The sequence below is a fragment of the Hyaena hyaena genome, unplaced genomic scaffold (assembly GCF_003009895.1).
Source record: "Hyaena hyaena isolate Hyena2069 unplaced genomic scaffold, ASM300989v1 scaffold_48, whole genome shotgun sequence".
Taxonomy (NCBI): domain Eukaryota; kingdom Metazoa; phylum Chordata; class Mammalia; order Carnivora; family Hyaenidae; genus Hyaena; species Hyaena hyaena.
This window is the reverse complement of record NW_024080680.1, coordinates 4737351-4762677: the sequence shown is the minus strand read 5'-3', so window position 1 is coordinate 4762677 and position 25327 is coordinate 4737351. Positions and strand designations below refer to the sequence as shown.

Here is a 25327-nt window from a genome sequence, read left to right as displayed (position 1 = left end):
ATTTAACTTGGCAGTCTCTTTATATCATTGTCTTTATCCAGTGTAAGCCATAATACCCTGCATTCTTGAACCTCAAAATCCTAGTTTTTCATTCGTTATAGCAATGTATAGCTATTTTTGAGCTAGAACCTCAGTTTTATTTATTTATCAGAGAAACTTTAATTTATGCTTGCTTTTTACCCTTTATTCCGAATTTTCGGAAGACTTGATTGCTAAAGTCCCTCTGATTTTTATGGGCCATTTCAGGTAACCAAGTGGATTTCCATCTACTGGTTAAACCGATCCTGTGATAAAACTTAAATGTTGTACCAACATCAGTTTGATATCTCAATTGTCTTATTTTTTCTACCTTTATTAAGGTGTAATTAACAAATAAGAGTTATATATATTTAAGGTGTACATCTTGATGTTTTGCTGTATGTATTCATTGTGGAATGATCACTACAAGATAGTTTGCTTTTCTTGAACCTCAGAAACTTTCTCCCCAAAACCTATGGTCAAACTGGTCACTAGAAAGCAGAAAGGGGGGTTAGCCCCAGTAGTGACCACTGTCTTAGGAAAAACATTTGCATGATATTGCAGACATAAGTGGATGCCTTCACTGTTACAGCTTTGACATGTTACATGGATAAGGAGGTCACCTACCTCATCAGATTGGTGTGAAGATTCAGTGAGGTAACGAGAGGATTCTCTATAGGAAGGGTGTAATAGGTGCTGGCTGTCTGCTGGTACCCGATTGCTCTACCATTCCTGCTGCATCACCGTTATGTCTGTCTCCGCCTGTCACGCACCCATGTGCTATTGCTGGTCCCTGCCGTTAGAATTTAGGGGTTTACATATGAATCAAAGAAGTGGTTAATCTGTGCAGGGGCTTTGACGCTACCATTGTTTTGTCACTGTTAAGTAAATAAATAATTTGATTCTCCAAAGCTTAAAGACCCTTAACCATATAGTCAATTTTCAGATATTGGAGATATATGCAGCAAGTCTTCAGACATGTACTAACACTCCTTTTTCTCCCAGGAATCTGCCAGAGCACTTGCCCCAGCTATCAGCTGTTATGTGCAGAGGAATGGAACTAATTTGATTACCAATTGATGGGAGACATGTTTTGTAAGATCCACACACACATTCATACTGACACACACTGGATTCTCAAGGCATTGTTTTTCAGAGTATTTGCATCTTTTCTTTGGTATTATCATGACTAATCGAAACTTCACTCTTGGTTAAACAATTCCTGTCTTGAGTTTTATAAAGAAACACCAAAAATGACAGTTTTCCTCTTTCCCAATGAGTGAAACACACACACACACACACACACACGTGGAAGCAAAAATCCGTAAAGGTACTTTCAGGTAGAGCCAGTGTTCTGTGAGAAGTAACAAACACAGGGAAGAATGAAGTCTGAGAAGGATGTGGACAGTCTTATGGCATTCTGAGCTCTGCATTGTTGTGAGAGAGCAGGATGAATCAGCAGCGTAGAGTGGAGTTGAGAGTTAGCACACCCATAACTAGGGGAAGAGCCAGCCGTTGGTGATGGACAAGGCAGTTTTGGAAGTTTTCAGAGTAGATTTATTTCTTGAGCATCTAAATAGGTGGCTGTTAAGATATCTGACAGCTTACCCTTATTTTCTCAGAGTTATGGTTTGAGAATGATTGGCAAGATCCTTGGGCCGATGTTCCTTGCCCTATGAGGTAAAATGATATTCAGTAAATATTTGTCTCCCACTGTGGAGTCGGGAGATAATGTTGAGCATACACCTTTGTCATTTTTGGCAAATGAATGGCCACCAAAGGATGGTATGCAACCCAGATCAAGCATCATAGGCTAGGGGTACTCTTTCTGAGAGTGGGAAAAGAGCCCACTTGGTGGTCACATCAATTGCCCTCTGAAATAAATGTACTGAGGACAGCCTTCAGCTGTCACTTCATTTAAAGCTCTTATTTAAAAGATAATGAGTATTTAATTTTATTTTTTTAAATGTTATTTTTTAAATAAATTTTTAAAGATGTTTATTTATTTTGAGAGAGAGATTGCGAGCAAGGGAGGGGCAGAGAGAGAAGGAGACACAGAATCTGAAACAGGCTCCAGGCTCTGAGCCATCAGCACAGAGCCTGACGCAGGGCTTGAACCCACAAGCGAGATCATGACCTGAGCTGAAGTCGGACGCTCAACCGACTCAGCCACCCAGGCACCCCTTATTTATTTATTTATTTATTTATTTTTAAAATTTTTTTTTAATGTTTTATTTATTTCTAGGAGAGAGAGAGACAGCGTGAGCAGGGGAGGGTCAGAGAGAGAGGGAGACACAGACTCTGAAACAGGCTCCAGGCTCCGAGCTGGCAGTCAGCACAGAGCCCGACGTGGGGCTCGAACCCACGAACCGCGAGATCATGACCTAAGCGAAAGTCGGACGCTTAACCGACTAAGCCACCCAGGCGCCCCTCCCCTTATTTATTTTTGAGAGAAGGAGACAGAGCGTGAGCAGGGGAGGGGTAGAGAGAGACACACACAGAATCTGAAGCAGGCTCCAGGCTCTGAGCTGTCAGCACAGAGTCCGACGCGGGGCTTGAACCCACAAGCTGTGAGATCATGATCTGAGCTGAAGTCAGATGCTTAACCCACTGAGCCACCCAGGTGTCCCAGATAATGAATATTTGAAGAAATCAAGCATCTTCTGCCAATAAATAGGTGGGTAGGTACTATTGATTTTATTGTCTGTCAATTCTTACTTGAAAGAGGCCAAGTGAGAATGGGGAATTTGTTGAGCATCTTCAGAATCCAAGATAGCAAGAGCCCAATAAATAATTGCTGAATAAAAATGACCAAAATGGATGAAGTGTTTCTGATATGCAAGAAGGGGTCAGTAACTTTTGGAAAGTCTGTTAATCTCTTTGAAGAAAATGTGTAAGAAATTATTTTGACTTTTTTTCTTATTAGTTGTGGGCCCTTAAGTTTTTCTGAGGCTCATTTTTCTTTCCTAAAATATGGAGGTAGTTGTGTTCCTTCTTGGTAGAGCTGTAAAGATTATAGAAGATAGTGTGTAACACGCCCGGTTTATGTAAACACCTAATTAGGCTAGTAGTGGCCATCAGTGTTGTCACTACTATGAGTTCTCAGAGATGAAATAAATGCACAGTCTGTTGTTATTTGTGATAGTTGCGTTCCACAAAGCCATTCATTTAGGGCACAGTTCAATTCCGAGAAGCCTCTGGTCATGTTTTTGTCACCTGATTGATCCATAACCTTGTTTAATGTGTGTTTCTGTTTAAAGACACTTTATTTAATATAATTGATTCATTAATATTGAACTCAAGGCCAACGCCATTGTAATTCATGCTTGATTGAACCTTATCCAATACCTATGTTTTCTGGGTAAGCCACACCACAGCCTTCTTATGTAGAGTAACAGATAACACTTCAGTGCTGGCCTTTAGCGAGTAGGTGAATTTACAAATAGCGAATTCATACACGATGAGGGTTGACTGTATTAAAAATTTGTTTTTTGGGTCTTTCTCTAGCAACTCTTTCCATGAGCTTAAAAACATGCTCACTTGGGAAAACATTATCAAACGCTGTTTTGCTCCAGTGTTGTCGTGGGTTCTACGTGAAACCTCATCAGGGAAACTTTTCTAAGCACCTGATCTTCAATTTTTATGTTTATTTGCTGATAAAAATGGCCCATTACTTCCACATTTTTAAAGTTGAGTGGGACTGTTCAGATATGTTACTTTTTTTTTTTAATGTTTTATTTATTTCTGAGAGAGAGAGAGAGAGAGACAGTGTGAGCAGGGGAGGGTCAGAGAGAGAGGGAGACACAGAATCTGAAGCAGGCTCCAGGCTCTGAGCTAGCTGTCAGCACAGAGCCCGGCACGGGGCTCGAACCCACGAACCGTGAGATCATGACCTGAGCCGAATTTGGATGCTTAACCGACTGAGCCACCCAGGTGCCCCAGATATGTTACTTTTTATTTTGATATATTTCTGCCATTCTTTAGGAAGTGGAGTGTGAGAGTGAAGACCTGGAAAAAGAGCATAGAGATATTACAGGGGCCACTGTTGATGACGTAGAAATTCTGGTGGAGACAGTTTTTGAAGAAACTGGGCTCATCCTGCTCATGGCCTAGAAGATAATGGTGATAAGTTTGACTTCTCAGTGTATTGCACATTAGCATATTGTAAGATCAGCATAGTTATTGGTACAGACATTACCTGAGTACTTGTTGGGAGTGCTTGAAATTCTTTTAAGAACAGAGAGAAGAAAAGAATTGTTTTCAGTGGGTCCAGTAGGTTCAGGTTGCCTAGGAGACAGACCACGTAATTTAACAACCGCAAAGAAACCCAAACAGCAATGATAATAACATCTGGTGTTACTATCATTGCATTTTTAAAGCCCTTACTACATTGGTTCTTTAATCTCATATGCTTTGAGGAAGCAAACTCACTGGGATTTAAGTTTTACCTTTCATATGTTGCCCACCTTGTACATCTTCCTACTGTACTTATGTATAGTATAAAAAGAATAGCTTATTTAGTTTGTATGTGTGTGCACATGTGTGAATGTGTGTGTCTGTGTAACTCCTGGTATCAGGAAGGTACCTATCTCAATTTTTTCCCCCAGATTTATCCTGTGTTAGAAAAGGCAAGAAGCTGAGAGAGAAGGAATGAATAGTTCAGCACTAGTTGAATTACAAACATATTAAGGCACCTCCTATCTACCAGGTGCTGTGTTAAACATTTAAAATGCCTTGTATAATTTAATTCTAATATGAGGTAGGTAGGATCCCATTTTATAGATGAACAAACTAAGCTTGGCCATCTTCAGTCACTTGCCTAAAGCCATTCAAGTAAGGGTGGAACTAAGACTTAAACTAAGGATTGTCTGACTTCAAAGCTCAACCTCTCTGACTGCCATACTGCGGTGGTTACTGCGTATATTGGGGTGCAGAGAGGGAGGCAGGGTAGGAAGTGATCTGGGTGACAACTCATGTTGATTTTGGAATAGAAAGAAGACTAGGTTTCTGATGAAGCAAAGACAAGAGACTCTGGGTGCGGTTGAACATCTGAATCCAAGATAAATAGGTCTATCTATTAAAGATAGTCCTTTGTTTTCAAAGCTGTTTCTAAAGAAAGAAAGGTGTTAGGCTGTGAGGACTCCGAGAACGGTAGCAAAATGTGGGATGGTGGACGCTTAATTATTCACAAGGATATGGTATGTAAGTTGTAGGTGTTCCTCATTCCTCATTCAAGATCTTCAGATTTTCCTTGCCGATGACATCAAGAAGTCTTGTCTACCTACCCATCCTTAAGGTCTGCCGCAGAACATGGAGCTCCTAACATCTTGATGTTTTTCACTTATCTTTCTTTCCTTATCTCTCCCTCCCTCCTCAATCTGACTGGTTAATTGCTTTTCCTGTGTGTCTTCATAAAGTTGTAGCTAGTTTATTCCATTCTGGACTGTTTATCTTTGAATGCCAAAGGTCTTGAAACATCATAATGTTGTGTAATGAACATAACTTCTGCCTTGACATGTGGGTGTTAGTTAGGAGCATTAGTCACTGCAAAGTATTGAGTTAAATATGTTCAATGAAAAGATATAATGATCTAATAGAGAGGAAGAAGTTATAAAAATATTAGTTGGTGGCTTTAATGGTGAGCTATGTATTTGATGGGTTCCATCAGCGATGGGCTAGAGATCCACAGAACGAACATAAAAACATTCTTGCTCCGTATTCGTGGGAGAGGAGAAAAATCAACTATAGGAAAAAAAGCACTTGATTCTCTTATGTACTGGAAAAAGAGGCCATCTGAATTTCCAGTGTTTCTGCTCTTGATTTACTTCCTCACATGCATCTTTAACTAACTATCCCAAGAAATGTTGGAGATGGCCATGAGATATTTACCATAGGTATTCCTCTGGGGCCTCTTGTTGAAAAGCCCTTAGCTATGTAATGATGCCTTCTTTTTTTTTTTTTTTTAGAGAGCTGCATCCTTTGCAGCCCCATCTGAGAGAGCCAGGGCCTTCTTGAGCGAACAAGGTGTTTCTTTACCTGTGGAGTTGATTTTACGAAGAGTTTTGGTCAGCATTAGTCATTGTGAAGCAATGTGCCTGCTGTCCTGGTTTATCTCTGTAGACATCTCCCTGAGGCAGAAGATTGAATCCTCATCTCTCCAGGTCTCTGGGCATCTAAAGATGTTAGAGGTATGCTGGCTTGCTTCTTGCTGGGGAGTGTGTAGTAGGTACTGGTCTTTTCTGATGGCATATTGCCTGGATGAGTGGCAGTCCTTTGAACAGGTTCATGTGATGTCTTATTGCCTGGAGTTGGAGGTTTAAACCAGAGACACTGTGTGCTAACTCTCCTTTACCTTGCCGGCAGTCTTCAGTCATTCCAGTAAACAACTTCTGATCTATATACCTTTTCTTTCCTGGAGTGGCTGTAAACAAGGAAATTACTTTAATGTCAGAATAGAGGGACTAAACTCTGTCTTTGGCCACCAATAAGATCTTCTGAAGACTGGATGTTTTCAAAGGATGTCCAAGTTAAAAAAAAATGACGGTAAACATTTTTTTTTTTCTAGGATGATACCTTTTACCAATGGATAATTATTTTCGTGATCACATTAGGCAGAGAGGCCATTTCTGTGGTTGGGGAATGTGTGGAGTGTATAGAGCGGAGATCTGTTCTCATGAGATTTCCTTGCATTTGTGGCGATATTTTTGGAAGGATTATTGATCTCTGGTCCTCCTATGTAGAATTTTGAATGTAATTGCTATGCTCATTAACTGAATTGGGGGATAAGGAGGTAGTTTTGATTGGGAGCCAAGGAACCTGTTGATGTAAAGTCTGTTTTACCTTTTATGATTCCCATCATTTAGCACCTCCCTCCTTCCTGGCTCAATCCCCTGTCATTTTAACTAGGCAGCAATTACTGGTTTGCTAAAGAAGCTGGTTCCTGCTGCCAAGGATCCTATTAATTATCACTCTATCTTTAATTTAGCCTTCCTAGTGTTGAGAGAAGGTGCATGTAAGCGTGTGGCAGAGCAGTTGCAATCACATTTTCTTTGTCATAATCTCCTTTCTGAGACGGTTCAGCGGACTCAATGTTCAGCCAAAGGGCCGCGGAGGCCCTGGTGAGTGTTTTCACCTCTCTTCTGTAGGTTGTTTGGTAGGTCAAGTTCTGGGTGGTTTTCTTCTCCCTTTGATTCTGACCTGAGTAAAAGCTAATAGTTGGCATTTGTGTTGGGAATTCAGACTGACTCCCGGTCCGTCTGTGAGCTCAGATGGGACACCTTGAAAATACTGCGGTGGTTTCCCCAAGCACTATTTTCTCTACCTGGGAAAAGGAGAGCGTGGAATTGACCCCATGCCTGTCTTCAAGAAGGTAATGCAAACACTGACGAAACTAACTTAGTTCACAGGTTGTTGTGTAGCAGATTTTGAAAAAAGAGAGGTGCGCTTGATAGAATATTGAGTCTTGGTTTCTTATTCATCAATGGCTAGATCGCTTTCTGTTTGTTTTTAGAAATGTTCAGTTTGCTTGTTTGAGTGAACCTTTTTTTTTTTTCAGAAGTTCCACTGGATCATTTGATTAGGTTTGGAGTGCCTAAGCTTCCTTTTCCACTTTTTCCCCCTTTTTGTTATTTTTGGCAGTGTTGGTGCTTGAAGCTGTTGAAGTGATTCACTGCAAAGTGAATTAATTTTCCACATTTTCAAATGTGTTTTCCAGTCGCCCCCAAGTTTCTTTTCCCCTCTCATATGATTCTGCAGTTGTAGTTCTGTCGTTCTTGCTGGGTCAAATATAAATGCTGATGTCACTGAATTTCTTAAATTACAGCTGCTGGGGATTAACAGAAATTGTAAAAGAATACCACTTCCTCATTTTGCTCCTTTCTTGACTAATTATTGTCCTTTTCGAGTCCTGTCAGAGGATGGGGATTTGGAAGTAAGTCTGTCCTGAAGTCAGAACAGCAATTTTCATTTTCCTTTTTTTTCTGTTAAATGTTATTTTTCAAAAATCACCTCGAGTTAAGGATGCTACTTGCATGTGCCCTTCAGTAACCCTGACAGACTTTCCCCACTCATGACCTTGCGTACTGGGTTGTCTTCTGTCCTGGGTGAAGGGTTTTGAATACTTCCCTTAAGTAAGTTTCCTTATATAGAATATTTTTACTCTACTGTCTTTTGCCAGCTCCGGACAGTTGCTCGTATTAGGTGAAGGGTTGTGATTCATTTATTATGTTTTTCCAGAGCCTTTTGCTTCTCAAGGAACGCTGACTTCTTTCCCCATTGTTTTCTTGTTTTGAATCTTCTGTGTTCTTTCTGAGAGTTCTGTTTGCTTGACACTCTCATACATTTATTTTTCTGACTTTCTAGCCCTTATTCTAAGAGCTGTAGCCTGGAACCCAGGCTTTCTTGCCCTTATGTTTGTGGTTTGAGTGATGGCTCCCTGAACCTTGTCCTGGGAGCTCTCTGGGCTTCTGAGCGGGACATCAGAGACCACCTGGAAGTGTGTATAAATGGTGGTGGAGTACTTCATGGCCATGGTATTGATCGAATTGCAGTCCTGTGGAAACAGAAATAGAAAGGGTTCAGCATTTGCACTTTCCTCTGGTGGTGTTTTTGCTTATTTTGTGTATTTGGAAAAGGCAGCCGTATGCAAACTGCTGACTTACTATTTTCCCTGGAATGGAAACCATTTGGATTATTTCAATGAGTTTTAGCTAAGATTTGTTTGTTCACAGTATTAGTTTTGTTTTCTGGTGTCCTGTTTAGAATAAGACCAGAATGTGTCTTTTTACTTTATGGAAATAAAGTGCTACTTGGTAACTTGGGAGTTTGCAAAGCAACATGAATTTGAAAAATTGTTTACTTCAGAGTCAAAATGGAAACTCTGTAGTGAAAATTCTAGATACTTATTTCCGTTTTGGGTCACTTTCTTTGAAAAAAATTTTTTGATTAAATTATTTAAGGTTTCAGAGAGGTCTCTTTCTGGTGAATTTTCCCACTAATTTTTTCTAATTTTTAAAGAGAAAATGGGATTGAATAGAAGAATTATAGGACATATTCCATACTCTTTGATGGAAGATGCTGAATGGTGACTTGTATTCATCTGTTGTCTTTCAGGATAGAGTGAATCTAGTTGAACTTTTAGTGATGAGATTTGTATGGGGAATAAAAATAGAATTTCCTTACTATAAGAACTATTAAGCATGGGGTTGGGTTCCTGAGTTTAAGTTATGATTGTTCAGCCTCTGGAAAATGTGCACTGTAAGATCTGTATATTCTTAGCCAACATTTGATTCCAACATTGTGATGTTAAATTCTTTGAACTGAGATGAGAATGGTATAGCTCTCTGCAAAATATTTCAAATATCACCATGGAGTTTTTGGTTAAATGTGTTTCAAAAAGTTTGGATAAAAGGAATAAAGGTGGGGAAAGAAATAATTGTTATGAATTGATTTAATTATTGGGAATGTATTATTTTTTTTAAAAAGAGTTTTTATATTTATTTAGATGACTACATCTAAGAAAATGGGAGTTTAATAGTTGAGGCGAGGTGGGAATTGGAAACATATCATGACGTAGTAAGAGGATCTATGGATGAGGCATCAAATATATGGTACATTTTTCTAGGTTGATGACTGTGAATGTTTTTGTTCATTTTATCACAGCAAATGGCACCATGCGGTACCTAATAGTTACTGAATACATGCTTAATGAATGAATGAATATTTTGGGAGGCTTGGTTTCAGGGTCAGCTATGCCACTAACTAATCCTGTGGCCCTGAGCTAACCACTTACGGGAACTGTCTCCCTGTGATAGGTAAGGACTAGATCAGGGTGGTTGTGTTGCTCTGTTGCACCTTCCCCTGTCTACACCATGGTAGAAGATTGTCTTGCTCTGTCCAGTGAACCTGGGAGGAGCCTTAGGCCCTTCTGAATTCAGGACACCAGGCTTTCACAACTCATCATGGATACTAGAGGGGAAACTTACTTGTTATCTCAGAGGTACCTTCTCTCTGAGTTCCCTTACAATGGTTCCTTGATTTGGGGTCATTTTCTTTTATACCACAAGCCTACTTACAGATAGGGAATATTCTATGAAGTTTCTTGGTTAGTGGGTGCTCACTCAATGCAATAATAACAGCATACACCATTTTCTCTCTTTGCAATAATATTTTTTTTGGTAGACTTAGTAGATAAAGACAGACTTAATGAATGGGTCCAGACCCTATTTCTCCAGTGGAGTAAGATATCAAGAATTGATTAAATCAACAAAGGTTTTTGCTCTCTAAACCTCACTTAGCTATCTATGAAGTGATTGTTGAACACCTACTGCATGTTAGACTTTATGCTAGTGGTAAGGTGGCCAACCCATAAGGCATGAGCACTGTCTTACAACTTACAGCGGCATGAATATGATAGTAGGTTTGTTATTGTACCTTTGGGGGCAAATGATGGAGGGGCCACTTCCTGAGAGGCGAGAAGGGAAGAGTAAAGTCTTATAGAAGAAGTAGAGTTTGAGTTCATTATCAAAATTAGGCTGCCAAGCAGATGTGAAGAAGGCATTCCAGGTAGATGGGGGACGCAGAGGTATAGTCCAGTATAGTGCCTTTGGGGCTGTGAAAGCTTTTGAGCATGACTAGAGCATCAGGGAGCTTGGTTGGATGGAAGCAGAGCAGTAGCACTCTGGCTGCCAAATGAAGAACGGGTTGGAGGATGGCCAGATCTGGTGTCACAGAGGCCAGTTAGGATCATTCTAGCCTAACAGTCTCTGTGAAAGTGATGATACACACACACACACACACACACACACACACACACACACACACACACACAGAGTTCAGCCCTTAGAGTGGTTGTGATTGCAAGAAGACGTAAATCTTGGGCACAGATTTTAGGGCACTGAAGGCAAAAGTAAGACTGTATGCACGCTGCTTACTAGTGACAGTAGTGAGTGCTCATTCATTTATTCATAACATAGTAGGATTCTTATTCTGTACCACATACATGGAAAATACAATTATCCCTCCCCTCAGGGAGACTATATTCTAATGGGAGACATGGTCAAGTCAACAGACAATGACAGATTACTATATATTCTTTATAAGTTATGTGAGAAGAATTCTAAGTGTCCATCGTGTGAACAGACCCACCCCTATCTTCCTTCAGCTAACTTGTACTCTGACATGCACTCTCCTCTCTATAGTGGGTTTTGAGGATAAAGTTAGATAAGCATTGTATTTTATATGTCTTGTATGACACATGTTGACACACACACACACACACCACACACACACTCACACACCCCTGGTTAAAGACATCTGTCTTTACTCCAGAGATAAACAAGCACCTAGAATAAGACGTATGAGGATTCCTAATGGTAAGTGTGCTTCAGGTAAAGTTTCAAGTTCCAGATATCTTCTGATATTTTCTAACTCTCATGTTTTACATGGAATAACCCTGGCTGTTGAGTTCCAGATTCAAAAAGAATTATCTTGGCTCTTGTGGTCCTTGCTGACTCCATGGCTGCTTTGAACTGGGCTTCATGTCTGCGTTCCAGGTTACTTTCAATGTTTGGGATTCATGTGCAGGAGGAAGAATTTGCTTTAGGGCAACAAGACTATTTGACATTAGATAAGTGACTTTATTTTAAAGAGATGCTTTGGTACAGAAATGGCAGCAACAAGAAATTCTTCCCTCAAATAGAAAGCTCCACATTCCCCACCCAACCCTGGATAACCTCTTGATTCTGAGGAGTCAAAGTTTAGCTCGGTGGATCTGATAAAAATTCCTAGGAAGCCGTTGGAACACTGTTCTTTGAAGACAAAGCATTACAATGGTAATTGCAGCTGGTTTAGGTGGGAAGTACTCCTTTTCCATTTTGCTGGCTTGCACAGGTGGTAGATTGTGGGTGCTAAAACTCTGGAGTCAGACCGTTCTAGGCTTGAATTCTAGCTGCACTGCTGAGCAGCTGTCTGAATGGGGCAAATCACTAAGACTCTCTTTTTCTTCACCTGTATGATGAGGCCATGGTTAAGCTTGTAAGCCCTCTTGTTAAACCTGCCTGGGTTTGTATCTCTGCTCTCCTATTCCATGATATTGGGCAGTGTGTTCTCTTTGTCTTTTGCTTTAGTTAAATTTTTTTCTTTTTTTTTTAATTTTAGAGAGAGAGAGGGAGGGGGGAAAAGGGCACAGAGGGAGAGAGGGAGAGAGGGGGAGAGAGAGAGAGAGAGAGAGAGAGAGAGAGAGAGAGACAGAGGATCTCAATCGGGCTCCACACTGAGGCTCCACACTCAGTGTGGAGCCCAAAGTGGAGCTTGATTTCATGACCCTGGGATCATGACCTGAGCTGAAATCAAGAGTCGATGCTCAACTGACTGAGCCACCCAGGTACCCCAAGTATTTTGCTTTCCTTATCAGTGAAGTAGTAGTAGTAAAATAATGACGACGATGATGATGATGATAATTCCCACCTCATAAGGATGTGGTTAGAATTAAATGAGATAATGCACACAAAGGGAATGATTTTAGTACTTTGTAACATGGTTAGCCCTCAGTTATTTTTCTTACCTGTGTTACATTGAACTTTCTAAATTATCCTGTAATGCTATTTGATGACTTACTTTTTTTTTTAATGTTTTATTTCTGAGAGAGAGAGGGAGAGACTGTGTGAGCAGGGGAGGGTCCAAGAGAGAGGGAGGCACAGAATCCAAAGCAGGCTCCAGGCTCTGAGCTGCCAGCACGAGCCCGACACAGGGCTTGAACCCACGAACCATGTGATCATGACCTAAGCTGAAGTTGGACTCTTTTTTTTTTTTTAATGTTTTATTTATTTCAAGGAGAGAGAGAGAGACACAGCGTGAGCAGGGGAGGGTCAGAGAGAGAGGGAGTCACAGACTGAAACAGGCTCCAGGCTCTGAGCTGGCAGTCAGCACAGAGCCCGACGCGGGGCTCGAACCCACGAACCGCGAGATCATGACCTAAGCGAAAGTCGGATGCTTAACCGACTAAGCCACCCAGGCGCCCCTGAAGTTGGACTCTTAACTGACTGAGCCACCCAGGCGCCCCTGATGACTTAAGTTCTTTTTGAAAGTTAAGGCTTCACAAGCTGCACATGTGCTTTCCTTTTTTCTTTTTTAAAATTGAAGATGCAATACAATGTTAAGGTTTAGAGTAGGCTTGGCAGATTAAATTCTGGATGTCCAGGTAAATCTGAATTTCACATAAACAGAGGATAATTTTTTAGTATAAATATGCCCCAGATATTTTGTGGGATACTTATTCTAAAAACTGTTCTGTGTTTATCTAGATTCAAATGTAACAGGGCATCCTATATTTTTATTTGTTAGATCTGGCAACCCTAATTTGGGGGCAGAATTTACCCCTTCACATTCTCATCTGTTTTTTTATGCTGATAGATGTATATGGATGCTTATACAAGCACAGTGAATGATACCCTTGGAACCTGAACATGGAAATAGTTACACAGATTTGATGGCATATTCCCTAGTATCTCTAGTAAATCTGTCTCCTAATTCATGTAAGCAATGGGACTATCAAACTGAGATTATGTTGACACCTGAGCATATATAGTATGAAGTTGCTTGAAAGTTCTGAAATGTCCTAGTGTTGGTTCTACCCAGAGGGAACTATTAATAATGACCCATTAAAGGGTAGGTATGCATTCCAGAGAATCCTGAAAACGTAATCATCTTTGAAGGAAATTATCTCATTACTTTTTGAGTCGCCAGTGTAGGGAAGGTCATTTCTTATGGCTGGCCTGGTTTTCCAGGTAAGAAAACAAATATACCAAGTGGTTAGGTTAATAAGTTAGAATAATTTTATTTTACTTACAATTTAAGTTAATTTTTTGGTAGCTTTGGTCCTTAAACTATTAGACTGTTTGGAGACGTTGAGAGAATTAAATCCAAGACTGAGATAGTTTCATTTCAACCAGTATTTACAGAGTATCTAGAGGGCATAAAGCAACTGCATAGGGGTAGAGAGGAATTTAAGGTTAGCTTCAACCTTCAAGCTTTCAAAAACCGTAGTGTTAAATGGAGCAGCAAGGCCAGAAAGAATTATGATAAAAGGCAGAATACATAAGGTCAGGATCCAAGGCAAGTAAAGCCAAGTCCCAGATGGTTGAATGTAGGAAGTGATTAATTCTGAAGAACAAGTAGAATGAGAACATAGTATATTAGGAGTGGCTTTCCTAGAAGGTCATATTTGAGAGAACTCTCCAAAGATGGGAATGATTTCATTTGGGACGTGAATTGTTCGAGCTGTAGGCTTAGCATTAACCAAGACCTAGAGGTGGTCACATTTTGAAATTAATATGTTATTTAGACTCAACAAAAATATATACACCACGGCAATGGGCTGCAACCTCTTCTCTCACGTGTGACTGTTTCTGGTCTAGAATTTCCAGATCAGAAACCTGACTTTCTGTAGGTGGAGCTGGATTTGATCCATGTTGGTGTCTTAAATATTTATCATGCACCTGCTGTTGCTATGTACCTAGCGGCCAGAGAGACTTGAGCAAGTTTAGACATTGTTTCAGTTGGTCACTTAAAACCAACCGAAAGTTACTCTCTTTAAATATTTTTAAGTGAAATGAACATTTTTTTTTCCCTGAAATGACCATTTCCAGGAATCTTTGATTTAAATTGGGCAAAAACCAAAGAAGGATTTCTTAGGAGGCAACCTGACTTTGGGTATTTGCTTAAATGACTCTGAAGGCCAGTTTAACTCATTTCCTGTTGGGATGACACTTGTTTATTCGACTTGGCTCAAGTCAGAGTTAATAGCCTTAATGGTTTTGAATGGTCCCCAGTGATTCTCCTGCAGTGTGCCATTACCAAATCGAGAGGGTTCTATAAATGGTGGGAACACGCATACCTGCTTCAGCCATAGTAGATTACTGGGAAGAGCTGTTCCCAATAGATTTAACTGTGGACATTTGGAATCCTGGAAAGAATTACCATTGTAGTAAATTCTTTTCTAACACTTCTTTCCTAGTACTTTTGTCTTGTGTTTGTGTGTTTGTTTTTTATTTGAAATGATCACACGTGAAACAGATGCCATTTGCAAATGGCCCCAGCGTTCAGAACTTGTTCAGATCACCCAGCTTCTCCAGTGAATGAATTAAACTATGATAGGGTGTCCCTGTTGTCAAGGGATAATAAGGCATGTCCTGAAGAGCAGTGGTTGGTAGCATGCCCAGTGCCTGAGACAGACTGCTCAGACTCTGGAACGGAAAACTCCAGTCTTCAGTTAGTAAGTTTGTTGGGCTGTAAGGCTCTGAATTAGACTGGAAATTAGCAAGGCCTTCAGTGATCCCTGGTATTTAATTTTTGTAAATTAGGATTAGCCTGTGTCTTTCAAGTTCTGACAGGTAGTGCTTTGTGGATGTTATGCTATTTCAGGTACAGGTGGAGTGAGATAAAGCCTGGATGTAAACCTTTACGGGGTTCTTAACCATGAAAAAGGATAAACTGCTTATGTCAGTTTGAGTCTGTCTGAATGTTGTTATTTTTATTTTTTCCTTGATGGCTGAGCCAACTATTTTGTAGTTTTAGTATCTACCCTTGGTTTCTACCACCTTATTTTTGGCCTCTCTTAATATCTTCCTTGATGTATCTGTCATTAAGTTATAATTGAAGCTTGGTGTTTTATATTTAGAATGATGCATGGAGGTTTAGCTGTGCCAGCCATCCAGGCTTAATAGCAAATATTGGCTCATGCCAGAAAGTTTTTGAAATCTGGTCTCTTTGGGATGTCCAATCTAGGCAAATCACCCTTTTCTGCTCTTAAGCTGAAGGCCATGGGGAAGCAATTTAGAAGAGATTGCCATATCTGTCCATGTAAGAGCATCTTGTTTCTGATTAAGAAAAAGAAAAATTGGCTGGCCAGTTCACTCTTCAACCCAGAGTCATGTGGCCTCAAAGGGACTGCTTTGACAAGTCTTTATGTCACTTCATTTCTTAGTTTGCTGACTTTCACACAGGGTATCAGTGAATGCCAGTTCTAGAGTGGGCACATAGTGATGGTAGATGACACCCAGGCCACAGGCTGCTTCCCAGGGGCTGCCAGACACTATCAGACATTTCACAGCACTTGAATTCTCTGGATTTGGGCCGCTTTTGAACTCTATCCATCAATCCACATAACCAGTTATTCAACTAATATTTACTGAGCTTATACCATGTACCAGGCACCCATCTCAGTTTGAGGAGTAATGAACCACACTTTTGAAAATCCTTCTGCTCATGGGACTTATATGTAAGGGAAGGGAGGGCTGTAGAAATAAATACATATATAAATAATATAATGTATAATGTGGTAAAGGCTGATAAGTCCTATACAGGAGATAAAGCATGGATGGGCTTGGGGAGACTTGCAGTTTAAAACTGAGTAGGCAAGAAGGCCCTCCTGAGAAAATGACATTTGAAGAAAGGTTTTAGGGGAAGTGTTAGAGAGTGGGTCATGCCAGCATTTGTGGGAGAAGCCTAGCAGACGGAGGGAAGCATAAGTATGTAGGCCCTGGATAGGGCTGTTCCCCATTCAGGACCAGCATGAGGTCCACAGTGGCTGGGACAGCTTGAGCAAAGGGAAGAGTGGTAGGAAAGTCAGGGCATGGGGTCAAGGATGAAATGGGATCCAAATGGAGACAGACACTACAGAGGTTGAAAAGACTTTGCCTTTTACCCGCTGAGAATTGGGAGCCATTTCAGATTTCCAGCTAGAGGAGTAACATGACCTGTTTAGTTCAGGTGGCCCCTCAGTACGGTGAGGAACACAGTGGGCTGAGAATTTAGAGATCTCTTTAAGTCGTGGTTTTGTTTTTACGCAGGGATAGTTTTGTCCAGCATTCTGAGCTTCCGTTGTTTTCCTTCCTTATAGAGCAGAGCTGGTGGATTAGTTTTTATTGACCTTGCAGATTTTGATACTCTTTGAATTTATTGATCCCCGCCTCCATCTGCGTGTGTGTGAGCATTTCATATTTGTAGCTCATTACGCTTCTCTTTGATTATGCACAGCTGGACCTTAACTGTGTGAAATATCTTACTGTACTTTATTTCTTGAAATTTTCCATAAACATCTCACATTGAAAACCTTGAAAACTATGAAGTAATGTTATATCTTGATGTTACAGACTGCTTGCCAGTTAAATGGTATGGGTAAACCCAGATTAGAAGCTTTGTCATATAGTCTTAATAGTATCATTATTATTACTATTTTTGTTACAGAAAATAGAACTGATTTATTGAGTGCTACAGTGAGCTATAAATTGAGATAGAGTGATAAAAAACACAGTGATAGAACACAGATTCTGCCCCTCAGAAAGTTGAGTAGGAGGAGACCATCCTGGGCAAGGGAGTGCCCTACAAAGCAGTCTTAATGGCAAAAAATAGGGCAGGAAGCATGGCCAGCCGAAGGCCTGTGGGGGTCCCGCATAGACTAATAATTCAGATGCACCTTCACATTGGTATTACATCATCCATTTAGACCTAGTGCCTTGTAAGGTGGGAAGTGCCAAGGACCCAAGAGATCTCTTCTGCAGCTTTGAGCAATTTAGCTCTGCCCCAAAATTGCATCTCACTGTTTAACACATCAAGGTTGTACACTTTGCTGTCTCTAAGGCAGTTTAGGGACCATCTTTTGTTTGGGCATCTTCACTCTCTGCCTCCTAACAGAATATTTCTTCTACTTCCCGTGAGAGTTTAATGCCCTTATAGATTGGTGCTTCCAGTAGGCAATGGCTGGTTAGTTCACTGATCTCCCCTGTGGAGAAATATTGCCCTAGCCTTGCCTTGCCTTCAGGTCTTCAGTGTACATTCTTTCAGGACTCAGATGGACCCCCATTCATGTCTCCCACTGACAATCTGTGTCTCATGTTGTATTAACTGGCTTCATCTTAGGCAGCTAAGAAATAGTCTAAGTTTCCAGGTTGCCCTTCAGCTGTCTCCTGGCATTTTCTGGGGCACCGGAGGCCTTAATGTTGAGGACAAGCTACCATGGTTGTGGGCACTCAGACTCTCAGAGGGATGAGGCCAGCCCTTTGGCACCTAAGCTGGAAACTCTGAACTCTGATGTCACACTGCTTCCTTCATTTTTTTTTCTACCTTGGGCCTTTTCACACATTCTTCCTGCCATCTGGAATACTTTTCTACCAGTCTCCTCTCTTCCCCATCTTTCATTCTTAACTTAAAGGTGCCTCCCGACCCACTTCCTTGCCTCCTCACTTGCATTAGCTGTGCTGTTCCTTTATAGTTTCCTGATCTTTTCCTTCCTCCCACTTACTTACATACTTGATTACTTTTGTAATTATCCTGTATTTATCTGTAAGTTCAGTATCTGCTTCCCAACTTCATGAGGCCAGCGAGCAGGGTGATTTAGCTCACTGTTGTATTCCCAGAGGTTAGCCCAGGGCTTGCACAGATAGGCACTGTGCAAATTTTTGTCAAGTGAGCCCATGAGTGAAAGAATAAAAAGATTAAAAGGCAGATTCTGCATTTTGTCTTGTCTATTCATATTAAGTGTCTGTCTATCCCGGTGAAGGGTAACAACTGTTATTGACTTTGCATTTTATTGAGGATGCTGAAGGTATGATTTTTGTCTCCAGCATAACTCTGTGGCCTTGTGGAATTTTATTAAAGTTGTCTCTGCAAAAACCAAAACTCAGCGACACATACAAATCAGCATTCTGTAACTGGTGTAGGCTTGACATGTTGGGCTGTGATTTATCAGTTTATTTTGCTGTAGCTGCATTTTTATTCCTTAATTCTGTTTCCAGAAATGAGCCTTAGTTCTTTTTAAATCCTCCTCCATCCAATTTGTTGAAAATGAATAGAGAAACTATTGCTTTTTCTTAATAGGATTCATAATGCTTTTTTGGAAGGAATTATGTTGGCTTATATAATGGAACTTTTAAGATAGTAGGAGTAGAAAACTGAGTAGTACTTTCTCTAGAAGAAAAAGTGAAGTTTCCTACTGTGTGTGGAAAAGAAACACAACAGCAGCAGTGGGATTTCTTCATTTCTAAAACTGAACTGTCTTAAGTGTTCATATTCCCAAGGATGGGCTTCTCCCAAGCCAGGTTGGCAAGTGTAATTTCTAGAGAAAGCATGCATTGTTCTGTAGTATGCATTGTGGTTACACTGGCTCCCATAAGATTAGCTCAAAGGTATCTATGAGTAGTCACACCCTAAATTACATGAACCGAACAGTTTTAAGGAGGTGGAAAATCTGATGCATACTGTTTCCCAGACACACATGCCTCAGGAAAAAATTTGGGGAGGTGGGGAGTGAAACCCAAATATTGCTACTTGATATTTCCCAATGTGGCACTCGTTGGTTATGTGACCCTGGACAACTGAATTAACTTCTCTGACTCCCAGAATCTCCATCTGTAAAGTGGAGATAAAAATACCACCTACCTCAGAGTTGTTAGAGAATTTCGTAAGATAATATATGGAAAGTGTCACAATGCCCAGGACATTATAAATGCCCTAGACATTCACTTATTCCTTGGAGGGTAGTGCAGTGAATAGGGTGGTAGTTAAGGGCACAGACTGGAGATCCTGGCCTGGGTTTGAATCCTGGATCTGTAGCTTATTGACTGGGTCATCTTGACCTAGTAACCTGACCTTTCCATGTTTGAATTTTCTCATATGTAAAATGAGGATAGTTATAATACCTGCTACATAAGGTTGTTATGAAAATAAACTATTTGTCAACTCCTGGTACATGCTAAGTGCTATGTACATGTTTGGGTTTGTGATTAAGAAGCCTTGTCCTGATCTAGGGTCATAAGTTAGGTTCCATTATGTGCCAGATGTACCAACGTAAGTTGTCAACTTCTTTGAGCCTAGGTTTTCTCTTTTTATCATGAGGATGATGCTAGTTGTAGTGCCAAGTTTTATGAGAAATCATTGAGATAATGCATATGTGAAGTACTTAGCATAAGGATTGGAACATGGAAAATACTCAATAAATCATAATTACAGCAAAGACTTTTCTTGTAATTGTCACTACCACCACTGTTATATGTGCCTGTTATTTTTAATTCTTTTGCTAGTATATCTCTGGCTTATGTACAACTTGTATTCTAAGATATATCATATGCCTCAGACCCTCTATGGAAATCAACATGCTTTGTACGTAGGAAATAATGTTGAGGTTTGTTGTTACTGTTGGTGTATTTATATATATGGAGTTATTTCAGGAAACTGAAAATAGTAGAAGTCTTACAGTTATGCATTTATGATTTTATAGGTCACAAAAGATCGAAGTTGGTCAGGGTCAGTATTAGGTGGACGGTTTTATATTCATGAAAAATGACTCATAGGAAATGCTAGGAACTAAAATTGCCAAAATAAAGAAATAAAAAGCCAGTACATAAACCATGTTCAAGTCAAGTCTGTATCTATTTCATATCTTCACCGGGATTGTGTTTATAGAGTAAAGTTTTGACATTGTTTAAGTTTCTGATGTTAAAACTCAACTATGACTGATAAGCATGCATCATCATAACCACGCATCACCGGAAATGGATAAACACTGATTCCAGTGTTGGTAACATTTTCCACTGTAGTCATTTAGGTCACTGTTCCTTACAGTATCTGTATTTGAACTTTTGTGTTGTTTCGCAATTTATCTTTAAGTTAACTTCCCTTTCTTTCTTTCTTTCTTTTTTTTTTTTTTTGGTTAATAAGGTAGGGAAGGAAAAACAGTGAGTATAATATGGAGCTATAAATGGCATTTGAGAAAAGCAGGGCTTTGACTAGCATTTGGACCATATTTTTTTTTTTTTTTTTATTTATTTCTAGGAGAGAGAGAGAGAGACAGTGTGAGCAGGGGAGGGTGGGGGAGAGAGGGAGAGACACAGACTGAAACAGGCTCCAGGCTCTGAGCTGGCAGTCAGCACAGAGCCCGATGCGGGGCTCGAACCCACGAACCGCGAGATCATGACCTAAACGAAAGTCGGACGCTTAACCGACTAAGCCACCCAGGCGCCCCTTGGACCATATGTTTTAGTGGAAGGTGGAAGCTTGCACTGAGCAGTTGGATGTACAAAGAAGTGCAAATGGTTGTACTAGGCCTAGGTGGTTAGATACTCTTAAGTCAAAATTTGGAAGTGCTGATAGAATTCTTGGATTATATGTTCTGGAAGGATGGGTAAAGTTATTTAGTCAAAAGTATATGGTAGAGTATCCTTGGGACATGTGCAGTTACTGCTGAGAGTATGGGAATGGTTTGAAGGCTGGAACCTGGAGAAGAAATTAATTCAAGTTCAGTGTCATGGCAGCCATAGAATGACCTTTTTAATGCACAGTTAGGAGTATGGACTTTATTCACAGGTTAATAGGGAGGCATGGAAGAATTTTAAGTAGGAACTATGGGGTTCTGTTTATGTTTCTGAAAGATCATTGTGGCAGGGCCACAGAGAATGGATTACAGAGGGTGATGACAGAAGACCAATGAAGAGCAGTACAGGCAGGAGATGGTGTTATCTGGGACTTGCCTGGAGGTTGGAGATTTGGAGAGAAGTGGGTAGAAATAGGAGATGCTGGGGTTTGAAGAAGCACAGGCATGGGTGAATTGGCTGGACTTAAATGGGAAGAGAGTGAGGAAGGAAGAATGGCTTTCAGTCAGGTTTACATTTTCATGCATGAAACTCAATAGCCAGTTAAGATTTGTTCAACCAAATAGGGATTCATTTATCTCCCATTTAAGATGTCAGAGGTCTGGTGACCACTGCCATTCTTTTAGTGGCTCCTTGATGTCAGAACCATCCTCAACAGAGATTTATCTTGGCCTTTTCCTAATGTTTTTCACTCTCTGCAAAATGGCTGCTGCCCCACCAGTGGTCACATCTGCTTTAAGAAGAGGGGAAAGTGAAGAGGAATAGCAGCTCTACCAAGGGAAAAACATGAGCTTTCCCAGAACCCCACTGTAGATGTCTCCTTGCATTTCAGTGGCTGGAACCCTGTTACATGGCACGTTGCCTCCCTGAGCAAGTTCCAGTTATGTTAGTAGGAAACAAAGGGGGTAGAACTTAGATCTGCAAATAGCTGCCGAGTTTGCCTCACCCACGTTTCTGGTAAGGAGTGAAGGGGTATGAAATGTTCGAAGACCTAGAGGAGTTCAATCACATGGGTGGGAACCATCCACAGGTACTTTTCGTTCAACTCTGCAGTCAGCCCCAAGCTATAATTTCTCATTAGCATGTAAAATACGAAGTTCTATGCGTTTGTTAGTTACCTTCAAACATGTAGAACTCTCAGTTGTCCTTAATATATATGAAGCACACCTGTTTTATTAGAATTCTCAACCTACATAAAGACGTTTTTCTCAAGTTTCTTCCAGATTTTCTTTATCCCTAATCTCTAAGTGCACTTCTTTGGGTTTAGAGCAAATGAGGACAGTTCCATTTGGCGTTCATTTATGATGTGCAAGTAGAAGCAGGGGTTGCGTGATGAAACATGTCACTATGTTACTATGACTTTTGTGTCTGTGAAGGATACAATTATTCCATGTTTATAAGTAGAGAGGGAGAGGGGAAATGTTTGTTTGCTCTTTTTGAAGGTAACATTATTCAGAGACCATAAGATGCAAATGTTTGTCTTCTCTTTTTTAATTCAAGCAAGTCTTCCCACCTAATATATGCAGAATTCTGTTAGTGACTGTTTTAGCTAACAGAGGAGAAATTATTTTCCCCTTTCTGAGGTATAGTAGAAAAGCAGAGACTTTATTGTTTTACCTCTCTGAACTGGATTATTCTATGGATTGCACTGAGAGCAGGAGATAGTGTTACTGTCCCTACCATATACATCTGCGGAAATAGCTCCGATACAAAGATGGCTGGGCACACTCTAGGTGCAAGCAAAACACGGTGGGGTGGGATAGGGAGAGAGTAATTTCTTCTAAGTTTAAAAGGCTTTAAAAAGGCTTTGCGGCAGAGGGAACTTAAACTCCATGTTAGAGAATGCAGAGGGTTTACAGGATGTTGCAGGATGGCCCTAGGCTGGAAAAATGCACACAACCTGCAGAATGTGTTTGAGGATTCTGGAGATTTATTGGTTTCAATAAAGAACACAACAAGGAAAGCCTTGAAAGTCTGGCTGAGCGAGTTGGATTTTGTTCTGTAGGTGATGGGGAGTGACCAAAGACATTTAAAAATGTCATACACATTTGATTGTGATAGAAATAAAACATATGGGTCAAAGAATATATGTACCTCGAACATATTCATAGATTTAAAAATTAAACTTTTTATTTTGAGATAATTATAGATTCCCAAAACACATGGTTTTAAGAAATTATCCTGAGAGGGGTGCCTGGGTGGCTTAGTCGGTTAAGCGTCCGACTTTCGCTTTGGTCATGATCTCGCGGTTTGTGGGTTCGAGCCCCGCGTCGGGCTCTGTGCTGACTGCCAGCTCAGAGCCTGGAGCCTATTTCAGAGTCTGTGTCTCCCTCTGTCTCTGACCCTCCCCTGCTCACGCTGTCTCTCTCTCTCCTAGAAATAAATAAAACATTAAAAAAAAAAAAAAGAAATTATCCTGAGAGAGCCCGTGTGCTTGCTGATTTTCCTGCACTGGTAACAGCTAGTACAATATCACAACCAGGAAACCTACTGAAGGCTTTTGGTGGGAGTCCGTGATATACCTGATCTGCGTTCTAAGTGGGTGGTCCTAGTGGGGATGGGCTGGAATGGACTGGAGGTACAGCATGGGGGCTAGGAGACCCTCAGGAGGTTCTTGCAGTCACCTAAGAGAGGGCATGCAGGCAGTCGTGACAGGATTGGAAAGGAGGGGATAACTGACGTACAAACAACAGGATTTGGCAATCATGTGGGATAGACCATAAGGTGAGTTGATAGTGCAATGGCTCAACCGAGTGTGGACCAACTAGTGTGCCAGTCACTCTGCTAAGGACTGTGGGAGTGAAGAGATGACGTAACAGAGACTAGGCCAGGCAGAAGCTCATTTAGACTGAACAAGACCATGAACCCTTAGTAGAGGTGCAACTACTATCCTCTGCTGCTGCTATTTATTACCGTGGTGGACTTGAGGTCCAGAGTGACTGCTGTTCCGATTTCTCAGAAACCAGAAATCTAGATTTTTATCTGACATCTTCCAATTTTAAGTGTTACCTAATATAAATTTAAAAAAGGTGGGGGAGGGGGGGAGATGCGTGCTAACTAGCACTCATTTGTGGGCTGGATTCACCTCGTGGATGCCTAGTTCCTGCCCTCTGTTTTCTCAATGAGTTGTTTAGAGCTTATTTCAGAAATGTTTAGAACTTATTTCAATTACCCATTCTTGTGTAACAGATGACCCAAACCAACTGGCTCAAAACAGTAATGATTTTATTATCTTTTACAGTTTTGAAGATTAACTGGGCTCAACTGGGTATTTTTTCTGCTGGTCTTGATTGGGGTCTTTCCTATAGTCATAGTTAGGTGATGGCCAGGGCTGGAGAATTCTGGAGATCTGCCTAGGGCCCTGAGACGATTGAAACTTTCTTTTCCTCATATAGTTTCAGGATCTCTTGTGGCCTCTCTATGTGCTCTATCTTGTAGGATCACTGAATTCCTTGCCTGGTGCCTTGAGCTTCCCTCCACAGTAAATGCTCCAAGAGAAAGTCAGTGGAAGCTACTAGCCTTATGGCTAGGTCCAAAATTGCCAAAGCATCACCCTTGCCACATTTCCTTGGTCACACAAATCAGGGGCCAGCCTAGATTCACCATGGGAGGGAACTACAAAAGGGTATGAACACTCTGCAGTCTTGTTCAGTTGATTGACAGCCATGACTGGAAACTACCTACTTGGAGACTACCTGCAACTGAAGTCAAGATGGCACATGGTGGTGACATTGTGGATTAGGATAAGTTGGGAAGACAGGGCAGATTCTTCTGTTAGCTAGCTCATGTTACTCTGAAGTTTTTGGAGAAAACATAATTTTTAGTTTTTTTTTTTTTTATGGTGACTGTGATTCCAGAGAAATTTGGTTTTTGATATAATGACTTTCTCTGAATGTATAAATCATTTGTAGTAATTTTCATTCCAGTCCTTCAAAAGAAATAGTATTAAGTGACTCGGCAGATCTATTCAGGTTTTGATGAGGGTGTGTTTTTCACCTATGTGACCATCTTGTTAATGTTTCATCCCTCTTCGTGGAGCCCTTCAGAAAAGGGGCTCTCAAATAAAATCTATTGAAGAAGAATTGTAAATCTTTCATCATTCCAAATAGGTTCAGCTCACAGCTCCATTATCCTGGTGCTTTTATATTCCTAAAACCTAGAACCGG

General features: G+C 40.7%; 1 protein-coding gene across 11 annotated transcripts in view; it reads left to right on the top strand.

The window, feature by feature from the left end:
- The window catches only part of MITF (melanocyte inducing transcription factor), a 224444-nt gene that overhangs the window by 14863 nt on the left and 184254 nt on the right, over positions 1-25327 (top strand). For 2 of the 11 annotated variants that reach the window (XM_039230574.1, XM_039230573.1), the window contains exons 1-2: positions 6320-6561; positions 7258-7387. The exons of 6 other annotated variants lie outside the window; for them this stretch is intronic. In XM_039230574.1, the coding sequence (XP_039086505.1) occupies positions 7287-7387 (101 nt within the window). In that variant the 5' untranslated portion in view covers positions 6320-6561; positions 7258-7286. Of the gene's footprint in view, positions 1-6182; positions 6207-6318; positions 6562-7257; positions 7388-25327 lie in introns of those variants that run through there. 3 more of the 11 variants (XM_039230578.1, XM_039230584.1, XM_039230583.1) reach the window with 3 other exon arrangements.